The 19,097-nt window shown below is 36.8% G+C and overlaps 5 protein-coding genes and 2 long non-coding RNA genes across 21 annotated transcripts; 3 read left to right on the forward strand and 4 right to left on the reverse strand.

Moving 5' to 3' along the window:
* The first annotated feature begins 303 nt into the window (after positions 1-303).
* Positions 304-725, forward strand: LOC104727671 (uncharacterized). Its single transcript, XM_010446756.2, has one exon. It carries the CDS (start codon positions 304-306, stop codon positions 700-702), a length of 399 nt encoding a protein of 132 aa, XP_010445058.1. The 3' UTR covers positions 703-725.
* Positions 726-1,038: 313 nt separating this feature from the next.
* LOC104727672 (aspartyl protease UND) lies at positions 1,039-2,627 on the reverse strand. The gene has a single exon (XM_010446757.2). It carries the CDS (start codon positions 2,427-2,429, stop codon positions 1,101-1,103), a length of 1,329 nt encoding a protein of 442 aa, XP_010445059.1. The 5' UTR covers positions 2,430-2,627; the 3' UTR covers positions 1,039-1,100.
* A 3,876-nt stretch (positions 2,628-6,503) lies between these two features.
* Positions 6,504-7,913, forward strand: LOC104721857 (aspartyl protease UND). The gene has a single exon (XM_010439925.2). It carries the CDS (start codon positions 6,519-6,521, stop codon positions 7,824-7,826), a length of 1,308 nt encoding a protein of 435 aa, XP_010438227.1. The 5' UTR covers positions 6,504-6,518; the 3' UTR covers positions 7,827-7,913.
* LOC104721858 (subtilisin-like protease SBT2.6) lies at positions 7,878-12,789 on the reverse strand. 14 transcript variants are annotated; one of them, XM_087475859.1, is made up of 11 exons: positions 12,418-12,789; positions 11,484-11,697; positions 11,251-11,395; positions 10,768-11,165; positions 10,489-10,584; positions 10,332-10,404; positions 9,799-10,084; positions 9,356-9,681; positions 9,003-9,270; positions 8,633-8,914; positions 7,878-8,466 (listed from the first exon to the last, which is right to left on the reverse strand). In XM_087475859.1, exons 2-11 carry the CDS (start codon positions 11,648-11,650, stop codon positions 8,060-8,062), a joined length of 2,448 nt encoding a protein of 815 aa, XP_087331985.1. In that variant the 5' UTR covers positions 11,651-11,697; positions 12,418-12,789; the 3' UTR covers positions 7,878-8,059. The 14 variants fall into 14 exon arrangements, with proteins under 14 accessions (XP_087331985.1, XP_087331987.1, XP_087331992.1 ...); XM_087475861.1 differs by having other exon boundaries at positions 11,484-11,692; positions 12,418-12,738; XM_087475866.1 differs by having other exon boundaries at positions 10,768-11,168; positions 12,418-12,722.
* Positions 12,790-13,041: 252 nt separating this feature from the next.
* LOC147933649 (uncharacterized) lies at positions 13,042-14,732 on the reverse strand. 2 transcript variants are annotated; one of them, XR_015572772.1, is made up of 3 exons: positions 14,435-14,732; positions 13,732-14,315; positions 13,042-13,440 (listed from the first exon to the last, which is right to left on the reverse strand). It is a non-coding gene; the product is annotated as an uncharacterized LOC147933649 (long non-coding RNA). The 2 variants fall into 2 exon arrangements; XR_015572773.1 differs by lacking the exon at positions 13,042-13,440 and having other exon boundaries at positions 13,879-14,315; positions 14,423-14,729.
* Positions 14,733-16,860: 2,128 nt separating this feature from the next.
* Positions 16,861-18,182, forward strand: LOC109127560 (uncharacterized). The gene is made up of 2 exons (XR_015572774.1): positions 16,861-17,251; positions 17,423-18,182. It is a non-coding gene; the product is annotated as an uncharacterized LOC109127560 (long non-coding RNA).
* LOC104721859 (uncharacterized) lies at positions 17,989-19,084 on the reverse strand. Its single transcript, XM_010439931.3, has 2 exons — positions 18,712-19,084; positions 17,989-18,180 (listed from the first exon to the last, which is right to left on the reverse strand). The coding sequence occupies exon 1, from the start codon at positions 19,021-19,023 to the stop codon at positions 18,751-18,753; it is 273 nt and encodes a 90-aa protein (XP_010438233.1). The 5' UTR covers positions 19,024-19,084; the 3' UTR covers positions 17,989-18,180; positions 18,712-18,750.
* Between the last annotated feature and the right edge of the window lie 13 nt (positions 19,085-19,097).

A 19,097-nucleotide genomic window follows, 5' to 3' on the forward strand; every position in this document is an offset into this window, starting at 1 on the left:
ACATCATAAATAAAAAATTCATACTGACCAACATTGTCTTTGTTAGTAACTAGTAAGCACGGCCACGGATATATATCACAAACCAAAATATTTTAGTAAAACAGTTTTTGAACTGGTAAAGAAATCTATCTATCCAAAAATAACAATTTATTTTTGTTGTTAAAACTAAAAAATTAGTATCACAATTGAAATAGGACTTTGTAATTACTCTTTTGCTCGATATAAATAAACACGTAAACTTGTGATCTCTGTCTAGCTCAGAAAAAGAAGACCTAGTTGACCCTTATCTCCAAGCCGCCATCAATGTCCACTCGATTGGGAAAAACCAGCTTATTCTTCTTCATCATCATCGTCTTCCTGGTCTTGCTTTTTGTGGGAGCTTCAGAGGCTCGCAATCTTCAGCCACGCATCATTATTCCTGAACAAATCCAAATAAATCATAACCAAATTGAGGAATATGACCCACTCAAAGAGGATGACAAGTTAGCATATTTTGGTGACCTAGTTAAAGATAATGCCAAATCGGCATACTATGCTTACTTGCATACCAAGCGTCTAAACACATTTGGCACCAATTGGCAATGGAGGATTGATGTCCTTTTGTTTCTAGCTATTTTCTCTTTATTCTTTACCGATTTATGTTTTAGGGTTTTCTTTTGCATCGCAAGCAAATGTTCTTCTAGGTTTTCTAAATATGTCTGATACTTGAGATTTGTTTTGTACGATTATTCATTCAACGTTGTTCCAAGCTTTTTACTTCTGATTCGTGTACTACACATTTATTTTTTATTAAATCGACCTGTTATGTAATTTGTTTTTTCTTCAGTACAACCGTAGGTCGTATAAGGTAACTTTTACGACATGAATTTATTGCTTAACAATTTAATATAAAAACCCTAATCTGCAACTACTCTTCTTGAGACAGATGACCACACAGAAACAATGAGAATCTAACAACTAACAATCGTATATTATTTTCACATAAACAATGAAATTCACGATTATGAAAAATTAAATCTATAAGATTTTGCACGATATTGTCATGATTATTTAAATACAAATAATTAAGTGAACATAGATGATATTAATTTGTAATTAAATCAGTAATCAAAGAGGACTCCACAGTCAATTCTTTCAAAAGAAATCTTCTTTGCTTCGAGATCATACCCGATGTTATAATTTTGTTGAGCCGTCGCACCAATGCTGTTCATATTACCCGTGCTCGGGGTCACGGCTAAGCAAAAAAGATTTGGTGCAACCTTCATGAATACACTCTTCACATCTAAAGACAACTCTGCTCCATCTGATAAATGAAACGTTACAATCGGGAATCCAGACTCGACCAAATCTCGCTCATAGTCTCCATTGTAGCACTCCACTTTAAACATGCCTTCTTGATTCACATCTGCTGTCGTAAACCTTCCATCAAATACTTCTTCAATTTTGTTCTTTAATGGCTCATACGCTTCTTTAACTAAGCTTGTTAATGAATTTCCCGTGTCAATTATTGTACCGCCTAAACCGGTCTGGTAGTTACGTTGGAATACCCCCGGGTCGGTCGGGAGCATCGTTCCATCCATGCTGATCGCTTCTATTGTAACGTAATAGAAACCATTTTCGATCTCTAAGGGTGTTGTGTCTCCCAAGATATTGGCACCGTCATCTCCTAGGACTAAGACATTATGAGGGTAAGAAGGATCGTCTAAGCTTCCAAAGCAGTATGAGAACTTTGTACCGAATCTATGAACCAACGAGAATTCACCATATCCTAAACCGAGAATGCCGGTTCCTACTAGTGGATCACCGTAATTGTTATGGCCACAACCAAAAACTACGTTAGGTAAAGAAGCTGATGAAGACTCATCGTAGATTGTATTAAATACCAGCGTATCTTTAGCTAGTATGCCTTTGCTCCCTGTATCATCCATGTATCTCATGGAGTACTCGCATGATCTGGTCTTTGAATTGAATCTTAAGCTAGGCATGGAGTATTCAGATGTTTTGCAAGATTGGTTACGGTGAGTGTAAGATCTTGAAGGATCAAAAATAGGAAGACTCTGGTCATAACAATTGATGCAAGGTTGACACTGTAGCCATAGAAGATCACTGCCGGTGTCCATGTGGAGAAGTTGCGTGACTGGTGGGCTACCTATTGATATGTTGACCAAGAAAGCTTGTGGGATGATAGGGACGTTAGGGGAAAGGTGTGCGATGATATCTCCAGTTGCTTTGGCTTTCGAGTACTCTAGACGTGCAACGGAGGCTTCCTCGATACGGGAGACATATGGTGGTTCTTGGGAAGAATGTATTTGGTTGGAGTGAACGAGATTGAGAACAAGGGTTGGTGATGCTGACAAGAGAACTACAGAGGTAGAGAAACAGAGGATGATGAGATCATAGACGAGAGGAGATGTAAGGAAAATCGCCATTTTTTTGTTTACGTAAAACACTTAACATACGCAATGAATATATAAGTAACGAGGACACTGTTAATAAGTTTGCAACAAAGTAGCTAGAACCCTTAAAGAAGATGCAATAACATATTCCTGTAAGATTTATGCATGAGCATCTTTACATTTTCTTAAGTGAGCATGAAGTGTTGAGGTCGGAAGAGAAACTACTGGCAAGAATTGATTGTTTATTGTTTACTGAAACCTATGTGATATCCATGATGATATGTTGGTATATATACTTTTCTTTTAAAATATAAAAGAAAAAAAAAAGAAGAAGTAAATCCATGATTGTATAGTACTCTTTTCGTTGAGAATATAAATCTGGATCCTAGCTACGTGAGATACATGAACGAAATTTTGTTGCCTAAAATATGAACAGATTAGTTGGTATAGCCTAAAATATGAACAGATTAGTTGGTATATATGTATTGAAGTTATGTTAGTATAAACTAAAAAACAATGAATCATGCAAGAAGATAAACATTCCACACGAAAAAAGAAGTTAAAACACAAAGAGCATTCATGATCGTGATACGTTTATAATTATATCGTGTACGTTACTTTTTCGTTCGTGTTCCTCGACCTTTTTGTTGAAAACATAGTATATATTTGAATGCAGACTAAACACGTGAGATCCATGATCAGATGATCTCATTCCACTTTTTGTTGAAATTATATATATAATTTATTAAATTGTGTTTGAAGATATGTTGGTATCCCAAAGGCCAAAGGAATGGTAATATATGTATCAATAAGCTTTTTTAGCCTTTTTCTAATTCCTTGCGTGACAATTTTAGTCATGGGCGTTTTCATCATCAATCATCATAACCTTTTTTTTTTTTTTTTTTTCTTATTTCGATTTCATTAGCTAGGGTTTAGCTAGGGGATTCAGGCCAATTGTTAATCCACACAATAGTATATATATATATATATATTTTTTTGAATCTAATATTAAATTATATTCAAAAAAAAAATAAACTTGTTACAAAGCTAGTTTAAACGTTTCGGAAAAGATTTTTAAACAACATGCTTAGTAAAATCTTGCGGCGAACCAGACTTGGAGAGTATGACCACCTCCCTCCTTTGTTGTGCTCACCCTGTTTTGGACATTTTTATCTATGAATTTGACTAGTCGTTCCACCGTCGAAGGTTGTTCACCATGACGTCGATCATTTCTTTCTCTCCAAATTGTATTCTAAAAAGCATAACCCGCTAAAAACCGTGTTGTCTTGTCCAAGGTGTCACCGGCTAGTAGAGCCATGACTTCTCTCCAGTGTGTAGTGAATTTGTCTGAGAGTAGCTTTTTAACCAGCGCCTCCCATACCTGTTGCAAGAACGGACATTGAAAGAAGAGATGCTCTCTAGTCTCCAGATAGTTACTGCAAAAGATACAGTTTGTGAGTGCATTAGGTTTCCATTTATGCATACGTTCACCCGTTGCTATCCTGTTTTTAGCCACCAACCAAGTGATAAAAGCATATTTAGGGGTAGAATTGGGGAACCATATGGCTTGATAATTCTCCATTGCGGGTTTAGCCGCATGTAAATGGAGCCAAGTAGCTTTGGTTGAGAACTGGTTACGATAATGGTCGTTCAGAACTTTCCATAGAGGTACATCATATTCTCCATATGTCCGGGTAGACTGAAATTACTGAATCTCCTCTTCAATAGAACCAAAAATAGCTGATCGATGTTGTCGCCGTCTATTCATAGCCGCAGCTACAGCCAGCGTGCTTGATGCTGGTATACCCATAGTTGTACAGCCTCTAGCGCCTAATGTTTCGTACAAACGTCCCAAGGAGGACCAGTTATCAAACCAAAATGATGTATTTGCCCCACTGTGCGCTTCCACTCGATGAAACTGTTGAGCCAGCTCTCAATATTTTAAAAGTTTCTTCCAGATCCATGAACCGCTAGTTGAACTAGCTTTCTCTGTCCAGAGAGAACCGCTTCTAATGAGGTAGCGTTTAACCCAGTTAACCCATAAGGAATCTTTTGCAGAAAGTATTCGCCATATCAATTTGAGAACCGACACCTTGTTTGCTTCTTCTAGCGAGCGTATACCTAAACCACCTTCACTCTTTGGAAGACAGACCTCAGACCAAGCAATCTTGGTTTTCTTGGCATTCAGTGAAGGACCGGACCATAGAAAAGCAGAGCACAGCTGATCAATCTCCCTGATGCAGGCTTTTGGTAAGCGAAAAGCTGAAATCCAAAAGTTTGTGATGCTTAGTATTACCGAACAGATGAGTTGAAGCTTCCCCGCAAAAGAAAGCACCCTCGCTGTCCAGGAACTTATCTTCATCCGTATGGTCTCCAAGAGAAAGAGATAGTCAGCGGAAGACATTCTCTTTGGCAATAATGGTAACCCGAGATATCGAACTGGCAGAGAACCGCATTCGAATGGGAAGTGCCGAAGTATCTCCTCTCTATCATCGATCGTCATACCAGCTGTGTATATTGTTGATTTTTCAATGCTAACTTTGAGACCCGAATGAGTAGCAAAATCCTCAAAGACCTGCAGTACCCCTGTTACAGAGGACTTGTAACCATCCACAAAGACTAGTAAATCATCTGCGAAGCAGAGGTGGGTGAATTTCATGTGTTGACAGTGAGGGTGATAGCCAAAGACATTGTTTCCTGCAGCCTTGTCCAGTTTGCGAGAGAGGACGTTCACACAAGAGTATATATATAACGCAAATACTACATATTTTAAAAAACTTATCCTAGTAGGAAAAGGAAATTACAACATATATATATTAGTAAAGTACACATGGGATTTCTATCTCAGAAAAACAAACCCTAATTTTCAACAATTTAATGTCCACTCGATTGGGAAAATCCGGTTTCTTTTTCATCGTCTTCCTCTTCTTGCTTTTTGTGGGAACTTCACAGGCTCGCGTAGGTGGGACATTCAACATTGGTGAACATGTCCAAACAGTTACAAATCATGACCAGATTAAGCAATATTGTCCAACTAACGAGGATACCAAATCAGCATGTCATGTTGAACCGATCAACGAGAATACCAAATCATATTATGGTGACCCAATAAAGGAGAATGACGAATCAGCATATTATGCTCACATCAATACTAAGCGTCTAAACCCATATGTCACCGCATTGATATATAGGATTTGTCTTTTTTTAGTTATGACAGGTTTTCGAAATGTGTTTAGGTTTCCAAAATATGTCTGGTACTTCTTCTTTTTGCTTTTTCTTTTTGGTAAACGTCTACCTGACTTGAGATTGTTTTGTTATTTTTTTTTAAATGTTGTTCCAAGCTTTTTACGAATTATCTGAGGAGTCGAGTTGTTGATGGCAACGTGATATTCAGTAAAACTTTTATATTGTGTATCTTAATTTTTAAGAAGGTTCGTAGGTATGAGATAAATAATGTGTGAATGCATTTATAGCTCAACCTAAAATAAAAATTACAGAAAAAAAAAAAACTAATCTGCCCCTACTCTCCTTTAAGATGGGATAAGACTAGACATGCGGAATAGATTGGTCAGGGTGAATAAGAATAGTTTGAGAACAAGAAGACCCAAAGAGGATGAATAAAAATATATATTATTTTTAAAAGTTTTAGGTGCAAATTAAGGAATCTTTACGTTTTCTTAGTTACAGTACTGAGCATGAAGTGCTGAGCTTTAAAGAGGAACTGATGGCAAGAATTGTTTGTTTAGTTTACAAAAATCCCAATGTGATATTCATGATCGTGATTCGTTGATTACTCTTCTCTGAAAATATATCTAGAACGAAAAAATAAAGTTGATACATATGATCGGGGTACTCTTTTTGTTGACAACATATATATTTGAATCTAGATTAAACACGTGAGTGATACATATATGGACGCGATCTTTTTTTTTTTTGGCCTAGAATATAATCAGCTTGGTATGTGTTGAAGTTATGTTAGTAAAATCAATGAATCATGCAAGAAAATAAATCTTACATACGAAAAAAAATAAAAGTTCACACAAAGATTCAATGTCATATATATTGTTCTTTCGACTCACATTAAAAGGATTGGAAGTAAAACCACATTTTGTGATTTATCAAATGACCATCTCTCTAACATTACGTATTCGTGCTGCTCTTCTGACCACTCTATTCGCTCTCATGTATCCAAAGCAATGCACCTCGCATCCCGGACTTACGCTAAGACTATTACACACAAAATCAATCAAAACCCAAGAACCACCGAAAACAAAAGCTAGTTACCTGCATCCCAAGTCAATCCCCGTTTCTCGCCTAGATAACTTGAGGACCACGGAGACAGTTGATGTCGTCTCACATGTCACTCCTATTTCGAATCCAGCAGCATTCCTTGCAAACATCTCTATCGGCAATCCACCGGTGCCGCAACTCTTACTCATAGACACAGGTAGTGACCTAACTTGGGTCCAATGTCTTCCCTGCAAATGCTACCCTCAAACCATTCCCTTTTTCCACCCTTCAAGATCTTCAACTTACCGTAATGCTTCCTGTGAATCCGCACCACACGCCATGCCCCAAATCTTTCGTGACGAAAAGACTGGAAACTGCCAATATCACCTACGCTACCGCGACTATTCTAACACCAGAGGCGTTTTAGCTGAAGAAAAACTCACATTTCAAACATCTGACGACGGTTTAATCTCTAAACCAAACATTGTTTTCGGCTGCGGACAAGAGAACTCCGGTTTCACTCAATACAGCGGCGTGCTAGGTTTAGGTCCTGGTACATTCTCCATAGTAACCCGCAATTTCGGCTCCAAATTCTCATACTGCTTTGGCAACGTAGGCGATCCAACTTACCCTCACAACATCTTGATCCTCGGAGATGGCGCCAACATCGAAGGCGACCCAACGCCTTTACAGATATTCCAAGACCGTTACTACCTTGACCTCCAAGCAATCTCTTTGGGAGATAAACTTCTCGATATCGAACCCGGCGTTTTCAAGAGATACGGGTCCCAAGGAGGCACGGTCATCGACACAGGCTGCTCACCAACTATTTTAGCCAGGGAAGCTTACGAAACTCTCTCTGAAGAAATTGACTTTTTCCTAGGAGAAGTTCTCAGGCGAGTTCAAGGTTGGGAGCAGTACACAAATCCTTGCTACGAAGGGAATCTTAAACTTGATCTCTACGGCTTTCCCGTCGTCACGTTCCATTTCGCCGGCGGCGCTGAGCTGGCGTTAGACGTTCAGAGCTTGTTCGTTAGCAGTGACAGTGGAGACAGATTTTGCTTGGCTATGAATATGAACGCCTTTGATGATATGAGCGTTATTGGTGCCATGGCTCAACAGAGTTATAATGTTGGTTATGATCTTCGAACCATGAATGTTTATTTCCAGAGGACTGATTGTGAGCTTCTTGATTCTTAACATTTCAATGTTAAAATAACAATATTGGTAGTTAACAGAGCTATATATGTATATCATTTAATCATATTACTATTATTATCTCATAAATTGAGTTTTTAAAAAGACAAACAAAAATAAACTAATTATACAAACTGTGTTATTCTTTTATACTCAAGACACAAAACTACCTTATTATTACTGTATATTACAAAAATAATAACAATAATAATATTACAAAATCTCATATTTTTTCTTCATCTCTTTTGTCCCATAGCAACCACTGGGAGAGTCACTTTATGCCCTCGGCTTCCTTTCAATGTAACCTCTCCGAAGCTGTAAGCTCCGGTCACTGATCTCACTGTTAGAGTCACCGAGAAGGTTCTAGAAGCGCCCGCTCTTACTGTCATTGCAGGAGGACTCACTTCTATGGCGATTGCTGGCTCCATCCTCGATGTGATTGTGTATGTTTCTTCATCTGCAACATTTGTTACTCTTCTCGTCACGGTTTGAGTTCTCACGAGATGAGAGATGGCTATGGATGGCGTGTTGAAGTTTGAAGGATGAACCATTTTGAAATTGCAGGGAGTGTTTGTGAAGTTTGTTATCTCGTGAGCATCGATACCAGGTGTGGTGCACAAGAACCCTATATAGTCCTCATAACCTTCAAGAAAAATCCAATCAATCATTAAGATATGGCTATATAAACGTACTGAATAAAGATTGAAGAGGAAGTAAAGAAAACCGTGGTTTATGTCAATTGAGTAAAGAGAATGTACCTGACAAAAAAAAAAAAAAAAAAAAAAAAAAAAAAAAAAAAGAGAATGTACCTGCATCAAAGATGAGACCAGGGTCTAGAGCAGCGCTTGGATTGACATGACCACTTCCATAATCAAATGGAGTTGCTTTAACTAGCGTTATTGTCTCTCTTTCAGAATATTGCTGTGCTTGGAGAGGCCTTCCTGCTCGATCTATGACTGTTGAAGTCGTCATCAAAGCTGATTTAATGGCAGCTGGACTCCATAGAGGATGCTTCTGTTTCACCAGAGCAGCTATACCCGCAATATGTGGTGCAGCCATGCTTGTGCCAGATATTAGTGCAAATCCTTCGCCTGCTCAATAGTCAAAAACCTAACCATTTAGTTTCTTGCTATAGAGTAGTTAAGAATAAATTCTGGCACGAGTTGAGGATTAGCTTACCAACATAATTAGCCTCGTCTGTTCCATTTTCAGACCAGGCAGACCATATTAAAGAGCCTGGAGCAAGAATATCTGGTTTCAGAAGATCAGCATCTTGAAAGCTGAAATCTTTAGTGTTGGGTCCTCGAGCTGAGAACAGAGCTACTTCAGGTGCAGATTTGTGAAGAATGGGTTCCAAACCGTCTCCGATGCTTCCTTCAGCTTTAAATTCCTTTACCCTTCCCATCCAGTCTCTTGACGTCGAGACATTGTAGTAATCAATCAAATCCTAGAGAAGAAAAAATGGCATTCCAAGTTGAGGAAAAGATGAGTAAGGGAATAACTGTATAGTGAACGCAACAAAACTGTGTTACCATTGACTTAGAGACATCTGTAATCAGAATCCCAGGAATGCAAGAAGGAACAGGATCGAATTTTGTTCCTGGAGAAACATTTTCGACAACAAGAACGAAACCAGCAGCGCCTAGATGCTTGGCAGTTTCAGCAACTTTCTTGATGGAAGCTGAACCAGCAACAAAGTTGAAAGAATATCCACAAAGCAGAATGTTTCCTTCGACCAATTTTTTGTTCAAAACTTCTGGCTTCTGGCAATCCGACGGATTGTATTTCATACCGGAAGAACCAAGCAGAACATCATTTGCAGAGACCATCTTGTACGAACGATGAGGTCGAGTAGAAGCTGCACAAACACATTATTATTCATCAAAAAACGCAGAATGAACTAACGTTCTGTTCATAAATAAGATTAGTGTGTGGATCTATATAGTGTATAGAACAGAGAAAGGACAAAACTTACGGGATAATCCCATCCCAGCCAGCATTTTTCCATTTCCAAGGGTCAGATGATTTTTGTATCTGCGATCATCAATTGCAGCAGCCACAGTAGTTATCCAAGGGCTGTATGAAACCAGAGTTTTCGGAAAGGGACCTCCGTTTCCAGCAGCTTGAGCAACAAAAACACCAGCTTTTACAGCCCCAAGAAGTGTAGCATCAAACGGATTTAAGAATGTTGTCTTTGTAGTAGCTGGAGGACTGTTTGGACCAACCGAGAGACTCAAAATATCTACTCCATCATGAACAGCCTGCTCAGAAAAGCATACATGTTTAAATGACGAAATTTGTAGAGAAACTTCTTGACCAGTAGTAGATATTAGATATTCATGGAAGTTAGCAGTTCAAGAGATTATTGCACTCATGAACTTCTCAAAACAGAACGAAGAAACAGAGCTTTGAAGAAGCTAGAATAAATCCAGCAGGAGAAATCATTATTTCATATATTCGGTAAAATTTGGTCTATCCAATTTAGTTGTTTGCTAAGTTCTTGCTCACCTGGTCAATGGCAGCAACCACATCAGCCACAAAGCCTCCAAAAAGCCGGTAGAGAGCTTTGTAAACCGCAATCCTGACACAAGATAGCTTTTAATTTAGAAGAAAGGAACATAAATGTCTATAAAGCCACCAATTTATGGATTGATTATCTATCTACCTTGCACGAGGAGCCATCCCACTTGCTTTTCCAAACTCATAGCCGTGCATCCTCACAGGTATACCATTATTCCCAGCTGCAATAGCTGCTGTGTGACTGAAAGGCGAATTTTTCGTTAGATCAAAAAGAAGAATACGAATCATATGTGAATTAAGCATATTCTGCGAATGTAAGGCTTGCTCCTACCATATCCTAAAACTAATATCCATTGGGAAAAAACTAAGAAGCTTTTCATACAATTCAATGTTGTATATTGCTACAAAAATAAACAAAACAAACCTTCCATGTCCATCGCCATCCATTGGCGAAGCATAGTCAATATCCGGATTAAATGCACCAGCTGCTTTAGCAGCTTCAGCAAAATGCTGCGCTCCTATGATCTTCCCGTTGCAGAAACTCTTCCTAGTATGAGGATCTTCTTCGCATTTCCCTTTGTAACTAGGATGAGGGCCATAAGGTACTGATGTGTGGTGAGAAGCAAAACTTGGGTGATGCGGAAAAATCCCTGAGTCAATAAAGCCAATAACAATATCTTCTCCTGCTCTATCATAACCCCCACCAGTTGGCCAAACATCAGTTGGTAATCCCAAAAACTGTGGTGTATGTGTGGTGAGTTTCCTCACTTTCCAATCTCTGTTCACTGACTTCACACCAGGCGCGCGACGAAGCATTTCCGCCTACTAATATAGTGGAACACTGTAAGGAGCTACAAATTAAACATTGAAAGGAAATCTGTAGAGACTGTCTCAAATCGGAGTTCACCTGATCAGGAGAAACGTGAGCTGCAAATCCATTTATAAGATGTTTATAGCTGTAAAGCTTTTTGTATGATCCTTCCTCAAAGAGCATTCCAAGAAGCATGTCATGTTTCCTCTCGAGGTGACGGGCGTATGATGTCACCAATTCACTGCCAAAAACAAGGCACAGATTGTTACTCTAGCAAGCAACAATTAGAAAGCATTTAATCAAGAAGAAGAAGAGAAAACACAAAGTACCTTGTCGTATCAATTTTCTCATCAGATTCCACAGCAGTCGCTTCAAAACCATTATCACCACCTTTGTAACTGATGATTGGTTCTCCTTCCATAGTCACAATGTAAATCTCTGCTGTCACAGAGAAGAAACATGTGAAAAAGACGAGAACTTTACACCAGACATCCATCTTGCTTCTCACGAAAGAAGCACCGCCTTGATTCGCTAGAGACTACTCTGCAGCATCAAAATCCAATGAGAAGTATTAGCATCCTTGAAAAACAACAATATCTATCCACAGCAACAATCACAAACCACCACATACAAATTCTAAAACAACAATGATCAATTAATCTCACTCTTTCACAGACCTTATGATATAGCTATGCTCTCTTTCAGAGTGACAAAAAGACTAAACTTTCTAAATCAGACAACTGAAAATCAAATATTCTCTGAGGCTAAAAGCTTAAAGGTTTTACAAGGCCAGTCCCAAACTAACAACCAACACAAAAACTTGAGAGACTTCAATCTCACTGTAGATTGGTAAACCAACCTTCTCTAGACAAAATCAACTGTTTGAAGAGACTACAGTAGTTACTGTTACTGAGCAATCAGTGAGACAGAGAAAGACAAATAAAATAAAATAAAAAACAAATCTTGAAAAAATTGTAAACACACATCAAAATATTTAAGATAAAGAAGAATTAACCCACTTGCACAAATCATCCAAGCAAGGAATAAGCAAATATAACAAACCCAGAAGAAACAAACCAATACAAAAAAAAAAAAAAAGTTTCTACATTTACAAAGAGGATCCTCATAACTTGAAACTTCAATGGAATAAAGCCAAAAAGCAAAAAAACAGAAAAGGGTAAAACTTACTTGGATTCACGAAACGAATCAAGAAAAATAAAAAAGCAAAAGCAAATTTGAGAAGGAGATGGTGAGATTACTCACCACATAAATCAAAATGTGCAGATAGATTTGAACAATCTGAACGGATTGATAAAAAGAGAAACTATGATTCTCAAGTTTTGTTTTTTCCTCTTTTTTTTTTTTTTTTTTTTTGTTGGGAAGAGAAAAAAAGAGATCTTGCAAAAGAATGAAGGAGAAAAAAACAGAGATAAATGAGAGATTGATGAAGTGTAAGTGACAAGTTTTAAGTGATGAGAGACGAAGAGAGAGAGTGTGTGTGTGGACTTTAGAGATTTATTAGGGTTTTTGTTCTTTTTTTTCTTAATTCGTTAATCTTTGTTCTAATTACTTCTTTAAAAAAACATTGTTAAGGCGACAACGAACCGTGGATAATGGAGACTCTCACAGATATGTAACTTTTGCAAGATTTATGTTTTTAATAATCTTTAAATTACTTTTGAAAGATTTAGGGTGTTTTTACCACACAAATACGAGGTTGGTGTAGTATTATAATAAGTACTAGCTATTAAAGTGAATATGTATGAGTATTTTTATGGGAATATTGTCAAAATAGGCATTATTTGGGTAGGACTTTCGGTTTTAGGCATTATATACAGTATACTTTAACTGTAGAGCAAATTTCAGTTTTTTCGGACAATATTACCCTTGAGAGAATGAGCGAGAATCTTAATGGTCAGTGAATAAATGGGTTGCTGACGTCATGTCATTAAACATGTAACGCTTGAAAAGAGAAGCAAGAGAATACATTGATAAAATACATAATGCTTTCAGTGTTTCTTTGTCCATGCAAACCTTAATATGTGTTTTATCGTCAAGTCACACCGGCTTCTCAGCCTCGTTGGCAGCAGAGTTGATTGCTCGCTCTCCTACTCAATCAACATGCATCCTCTAGTCCTCTCCTGTTCCCCCAGGTACGCTCCTGTTCTTCGGTGTTCATAAATCATAATTATACCCTAAAGCCAAGAGGGATGAATGAACCCAAGGGAAACCAATTTAATGATGAAGTGAGTGTTCAAAACTATACCCTAAAGCCAAGACAGATGACTAAACCCAAGGGAAACAAATTTAACGATAAAGTGAGTGTTCAAAACTATACCCTAGTCCCTAAAACCAAGGAAAACAAATTTAACGATGGAGTGTGTGTTCAAAACTATACCCTAAAGCCAAGACAAATGACTAAACCCAAGGGAAACAAATTTAACGATAGAGTGAGTGTTCAAAACTATACCCTAAAGCCAAGGCAGATGACTAAACCCAAGGGAAACCAATTTAACGATGGAGTGAGTGCAGCTGAGTGAGTGTTCAAAACTATGCCCTAAAACCAAGGCAGATGACTAAACCCAAAGGGAAACCAATTAAAATTGCAGTGACAAAATGCACAATGCCAAATATTATCTCCTTACCTTCAGACAAAGTGTTCAATTCCTTAGGAATTTTAAAAGTCAAACGAGTGAGAAAGAAAAGTTAAGAGAGTAAAACACATAAAAAAGTTCATGAAATTTCATAAACAAATCAGCAAAATTTAAGTTTTGGACATGAATCTCACATGAGAGATAACATGATGATGTCAATATCAAACAAGTACAATGTACAAAATTAATATTAAACATTAGTTTCTACATGAAACGTAAATGATAGAGCAGAAAGCTGTAAAATGACTAGCCTTCACCACCGGAAGAAAACAAATCAGCAATTGTTTCATCTAGAACTGGTTAGCCATCCGTCTTTTAAAACGAAAATCCTGAGGACTATGTATATATGAAATAAAGGTTGCTCGACACTTGTAGATAATACATAAGCAAAGAAAAATAGGGAATGGTGTACCTCCAACTTGATCCTGAGAGCCATCACTCATTGATATATAGTTTGGTGGTAAAATATAGTGAGAGACGTTTATTTAACTTCAAATTTGACAAATCCTATACCACCCAGACAACACGATTACAAGCTTAGAGCATAAAGTCTGAATTTAATCTGGGATTGAAATCTGAGGCGGCGTTGAGTCCGCCGGCTGTCTTTAATTTACCGAGTTACAAACCGTTTTACATGTGCGGCCACATATTTTCTGAGCAATCGGGAATCCTTCTTGCAATCTTGAATCGCCCTCTCTCGATGTGGATGTTTTAAGTCTAGACGCGCCTCACTGAATTTTTCTACGGATGTAATTGAGCAACGAGCATAAGCTTGAAGACGTCTTACTCCTCGTCTTCACCATCTAAAGGATTCTAAAATAACTAAGAGAGATCAGAGATACATGACAAAATTGCAGAGCCAACAATGAGCGATTACAAGCTAGTTGAGTAGAGAAACTCGAGTACAGATTTATTGGTAACAATAAATCCTCAAAGAAAAAATTGGCTTTAATCGGTCTACGAAAGAGATGAGAAGAGAATGACATCACAAATAGAAGGGCAAAACGGACTTTACAGCAAATTAAAGTGCCTGTATTTGTAAGGCACATGCGAAAGTGCCTAAATCCGAATACTTTGCTAAGACCAATAATGCTTTTTTTTTTTTAATTAACTCTATTTTTATTCCATAATTCTTTTCACGATTAATTAGTATGTAAAAATGCAAAAAAATCAATTAATAAAAATCCCTAAATAAATAATGTGATTAGTATCCTAATCCTAGGTAACTTTTTTGACGAATTGGGAAATAATTTTGGATAGAAATACGCAAAAAGAGGTAGAAGAAATACTTACGTACGTGAAAGTCCAAGGAGGGAGAGAAAAGATAGTTGACTAAATTGTGATGAAAGGTAAAGAAAAAGTATTACAACTAAAAGAAAAGTTTTCAAATATTAATTTCATAATCTTTGAGGGGGACCTCATTCTAAAGTATTATTAAGAGAGCAATGATGTTTGATTAGAATCCATGTTTCAATCATCAAACGCGGCTTCCCCTCCAAAAAGTATTATGAACACAGTAATTTCCCACTTGATTGGTGTTTCTTTTTTTGGATTACACAGCTCACTTTTTTTTTTTTTTTTTTTTGGAGTAATAATGAAGATATGTATGGTACTGTAGTACATTGTAAGATTGTAGTCCTCTAAATAATTCATGGTGCGTCTTGCAACATTTATATTGGCACACAGTATGTGCCAATATTATTTACGTGGCTCATTATATATGAGTTTTGAACAACTCATGGAAGTGTTGAAACTGTAAATAATATTTATATATATATATATATATATATATATTTTTTTTTGTAAATAATATATTTACCTGGCTCCAATTCCAAAATTCTTCTGCTCAAATTTACAACAGGTATCATATGTCTTTGGTCAAACTAGAAATTAATGTTTTCTCCATTAATATACATATATCTAGATATTATTTTGACATTTCCACACGTAAAATTTTATTGACTCATTTATCATTCTAATATGCTTCTCCAGTCTGTGCTTCTCTATAGTTTAGCTGCTAATGTGTTGAATGGTTGAATGGATGTGATATTTCCTACACAAATTAACTTCTAGTTACAATTAAAAACTATTGTGAACACGCGAGATTTAATTATCACATTAGCTGCAGTGAAAACAAAATAGTCACAGTTGAGAGAATGAATAAAAAAGATATTTTGTAACGTAGTTAAGTAATTGGAGTTGGAGGTATGTGTTCGTTTAAAGTTAACATCGAAAGGCACATGTGAAGGATTGTTCCCAGGTGATATGTCGTTTAGTCGAAACATATCATGTGTCATGTGACGCCTTCTTCTTGTCCAAAATTTTGATTCCTCTTACACCAACCAAAATTAACCTCCCCCAAAACTTATAAAATTATTTATGATATCCTATTTCTTTGTGACATTAAATTATATATTTGTATTGTATCAATACGTCAAGAGTCTATGTATATCCTCAGTAGTCATGCCACCAATTTAACCCGAACTTGCTATGGATTGGCGTTAGCAAGTGTACAGAGAGATGTAACAAAAATATATATATATATTACTGTAGACGTTTTAGGTTATGAGTTTTATATGAACTTCCTCTTCTTTTTTTTTATAAAAGAAAAATGAGTCATGCATGTTTCAATTTCCAGTAGAACTATTCTCATGGGAATAAAACGAGTTCTACACTGTGGAAGACACAATTGCAACGACATGAAAGTTACATCTGGTTTGGTACTGCCAAAACAAAACAAATATTATAGACACAAACTGTTTTGAAAGAGGTAATCCTTTGTTTTACTGGCCCACTGATTATGGAGAATCCTTTGTTGTTGATCATTTTTTTTTAAAGTTACTTTAAATTTGTCTTTCGGTCAAAAGGGACAGAATTCGTTATGTGCGAAATCGTGACAACTTACTTTTCGTGAGTCTATGTAACAAACCATTTTTGTATTAAGTATTTATTAAATTCTAGGTGTAACGACAAAAATGCTATTGAATTTAGTATTTATGTCATCTATATATATACACACACATTATTAAATGGCCCTTTATTTATTTGTATTTAAGCTCTTGCAACCTAACTGAGTATGAAGTATCATTAATGAAAGGTTCGGTCATAGAACATTCATCTTCTATCATGTTCCTTATTATCTTTCTTGTTGGATTGTTAAGGTTTTATTTTGATGAAATTCATGAACGACTTTTGTTTCTTGAAATGACTTCCCCTAATTAGAGAATAGAGTAACTCATTTTCTCATTTTCTCATTTTCTTTAATGTGAGATTATTTATAAACTTGATTGCAGTAAAAGGAATATATGTTAAGTCCGAGTTATCTCAATCACTATTGTTATGCCATCTACTATCAGTTAGCTATACGTTCTTTCATCTAGCTAGTATCATGATGAGAAATGAAAAGACGTCTTGGCTTTCCCGTGAAGATAATACTCCCAAAGGTGATCTCGACTAAACGTGTTTTGAGTATAAAACAACTTCAGTAAAATTACTTAATCGATACGTTCAATGATTACACAAATGCACCTCTATCATAATCATATTCATGTTCATGTATTGTGTTATCCTATATATAGCTTCCTCATGTCAACCAACATTTTGCTGTTTTCAAGTATAAATTAAATCCTTGGAACGAGAGGCATGTGAAGCACATCTTTTGTAAAGATAATGTCGACCACAAATTCCTGCATAGCAGCAGCCAGCAAGCAAAGTAAAAAAGTTGGCCCATCCGGATTTGGATGTGGATTTAGTTTTAATTTGTGGACGTCTTGTTTTGTTTTGGCCCAATAATGACAGGTAAGAGAGTGTCACATTGTCACTGTTACCCTATTTTTTTTTTTTCGTCTTCTTGCCCGGGACATGGATATAAAAGATAAGAATCTCTAACATTCATTGCCAATTTGTATTGATAGAAATCTATAATTGATCATATATAAATGACAAAAATACAAGTGTTCAATGTGAATGAATTCACAAACAGCCTAATCACAAGTCCAAAGAACGACCCTGCCACAATAAGAAAGCAGTAGACTTTGACTTGAAGGAAATGAGTATAGAACGATCAAGATTTACAGCAAAAAAAAAACACATGTATGAACGGTATTCTGTTTCTGTTTTTGATCCAAGTATAGACCAAATCAATCAGCTATTATGATAAAACAAATGCTGAATCCACAGCTTCACCAGAAACAAAAACAGTTTCATTATTCATGGATATGATGTTTCAATTATTGACTATCGAGTGAAATTCAAAACAAAGGCTTTTCCTTTAGGTCAACATTATCCAGAGGAAATTTCAAGTAAACAAAACAATAATAAGACACACATAATCTTGAGTCGTCACCATCGCAGAAAGATTTCACAGCAATCCCTGCATTCATAAACACAAGCACCATACATTAGAAACTGAGACACTGATGATGCTTCATAACATTTTTTTTTTTTTTTGACAATGATGCTTCATAACATTTATATAGAGAACTTCAAATGTATAATTCAACCATCAACCCCCAATGAACATGTACATTGATTAAGCTTAAACATAGTCACTGTGTGGCCACCAAACTACACATCTCAACCAAACCATTTTGAAACCAGAGAGACATTTGAAACAGATTAAACCCATTTCCAGATTAGAAAAAAGTCCACAACTTTTGCTAATTCATAAACTCTTCTTAAACTAAAGATGAATCCTTTAGAATGAAACAAAAGATGGCAAATTTGACTTTGATGGAACGTTCAGATACTAACTACACCCTTCAAATGTACCCAATTCACAGATGCAACCCCCCCCCCCCCCCCCCCCCCCCCCCAAATCATATAACCAAATCCCAATTCACATTTATCAAAAACAAAAATCCAAAATTTGGAATCAAACAAAAGGATCGAATCGCAAAAATACCTAAAAATCATCTCGAGATCGAAACGATTCCCTCTGAGATCAATGACCACCGTGCTCCTTAGCATGCTGCTGGTGCTCAAGATGACGACGCTCATTAGGGAGAGCGACGAGGTAAGAGAAAGCCATACCTCCGAAGCAGACGTGAAGGAGAGGCTCGACGGAGCTGGTCTGAATGTATTTGTCGTTGTAGTTATCGAGTCCTCTCCTCACAGAGGTCTTCACGGTCTCCATCGAAAACGTCGATTTGAAATAGCCTGGTAGCTCTGTCACCTTCTTCCCTTTGATTTCACTGTAAACCCTTCTCAACGCCATTGGATCCTTCTTCGATCTGAGATTTGTTGTTTCAGCGACGAGAAATAAAAAATGGTTCCTTTTCACCCTAATCC

This window comes from Camelina sativa, chromosome 11, assembly GCF_030686135.1.
Source record: "Camelina sativa cultivar CO46 ecotype springtype chromosome 11, ASM3068613v1".
NCBI classification, from domain to species: domain Eukaryota; kingdom Viridiplantae; phylum Streptophyta; class Magnoliopsida; order Brassicales; family Brassicaceae; genus Camelina; species Camelina sativa.

What these genes read in the sequence shown, in the direction of transcription:
- LOC104727671 (XM_010446756.2), top strand. Translation starts at nt 304, where the DNA reads ATGTCCACTCGATTGGGAAAAACCAGCTTATTCTTCTTCATCATCATC.
- LOC104721858 (XM_087475859.1), bottom strand. Translation starts at nt 11,650, where the DNA reads ATGGATGTCTGGTGTAAAGTTCTCGTCTTTTTCACATGTTTCTTCTCT. An exon ending in GGCTGGGATGGGATTATCCC is followed by an intron (nt 9,682 to 9,798) that starts GTAAGTTTTGTC and finishes GTGTTTGTGCAG; the next exon opens with CTTCTACTCGACCTCATCGT. An exon ending in AGACGAGGCTAATTATGTTG is followed by an intron (nt 8,915 to 9,002) that starts GTAAGCTAATCC and finishes ACTATTGAGCAG; the next exon opens with GCGAAGGATTTGCACTAATA.
- LOC104721859 (XM_010439931.3), bottom strand. Translation starts at nt 19,023, where the DNA reads ATGGCGTTGAGAAGGGTTTACAGTGAAATCAAAGGGAAGAAGGTGACA.
- LOC104727672 (XM_010446757.2), bottom strand. Translation starts at nt 2,429, where the DNA reads ATGGCGATTTTCCTTACATCTCCTCTCGTCTATGATCTCATCATCCTC.
- LOC104721857 (XM_010439925.2), top strand. Translation starts at nt 6,519, where the DNA reads ATGACCATCTCTCTAACATTACGTATTCGTGCTGCTCTTCTGACCACT.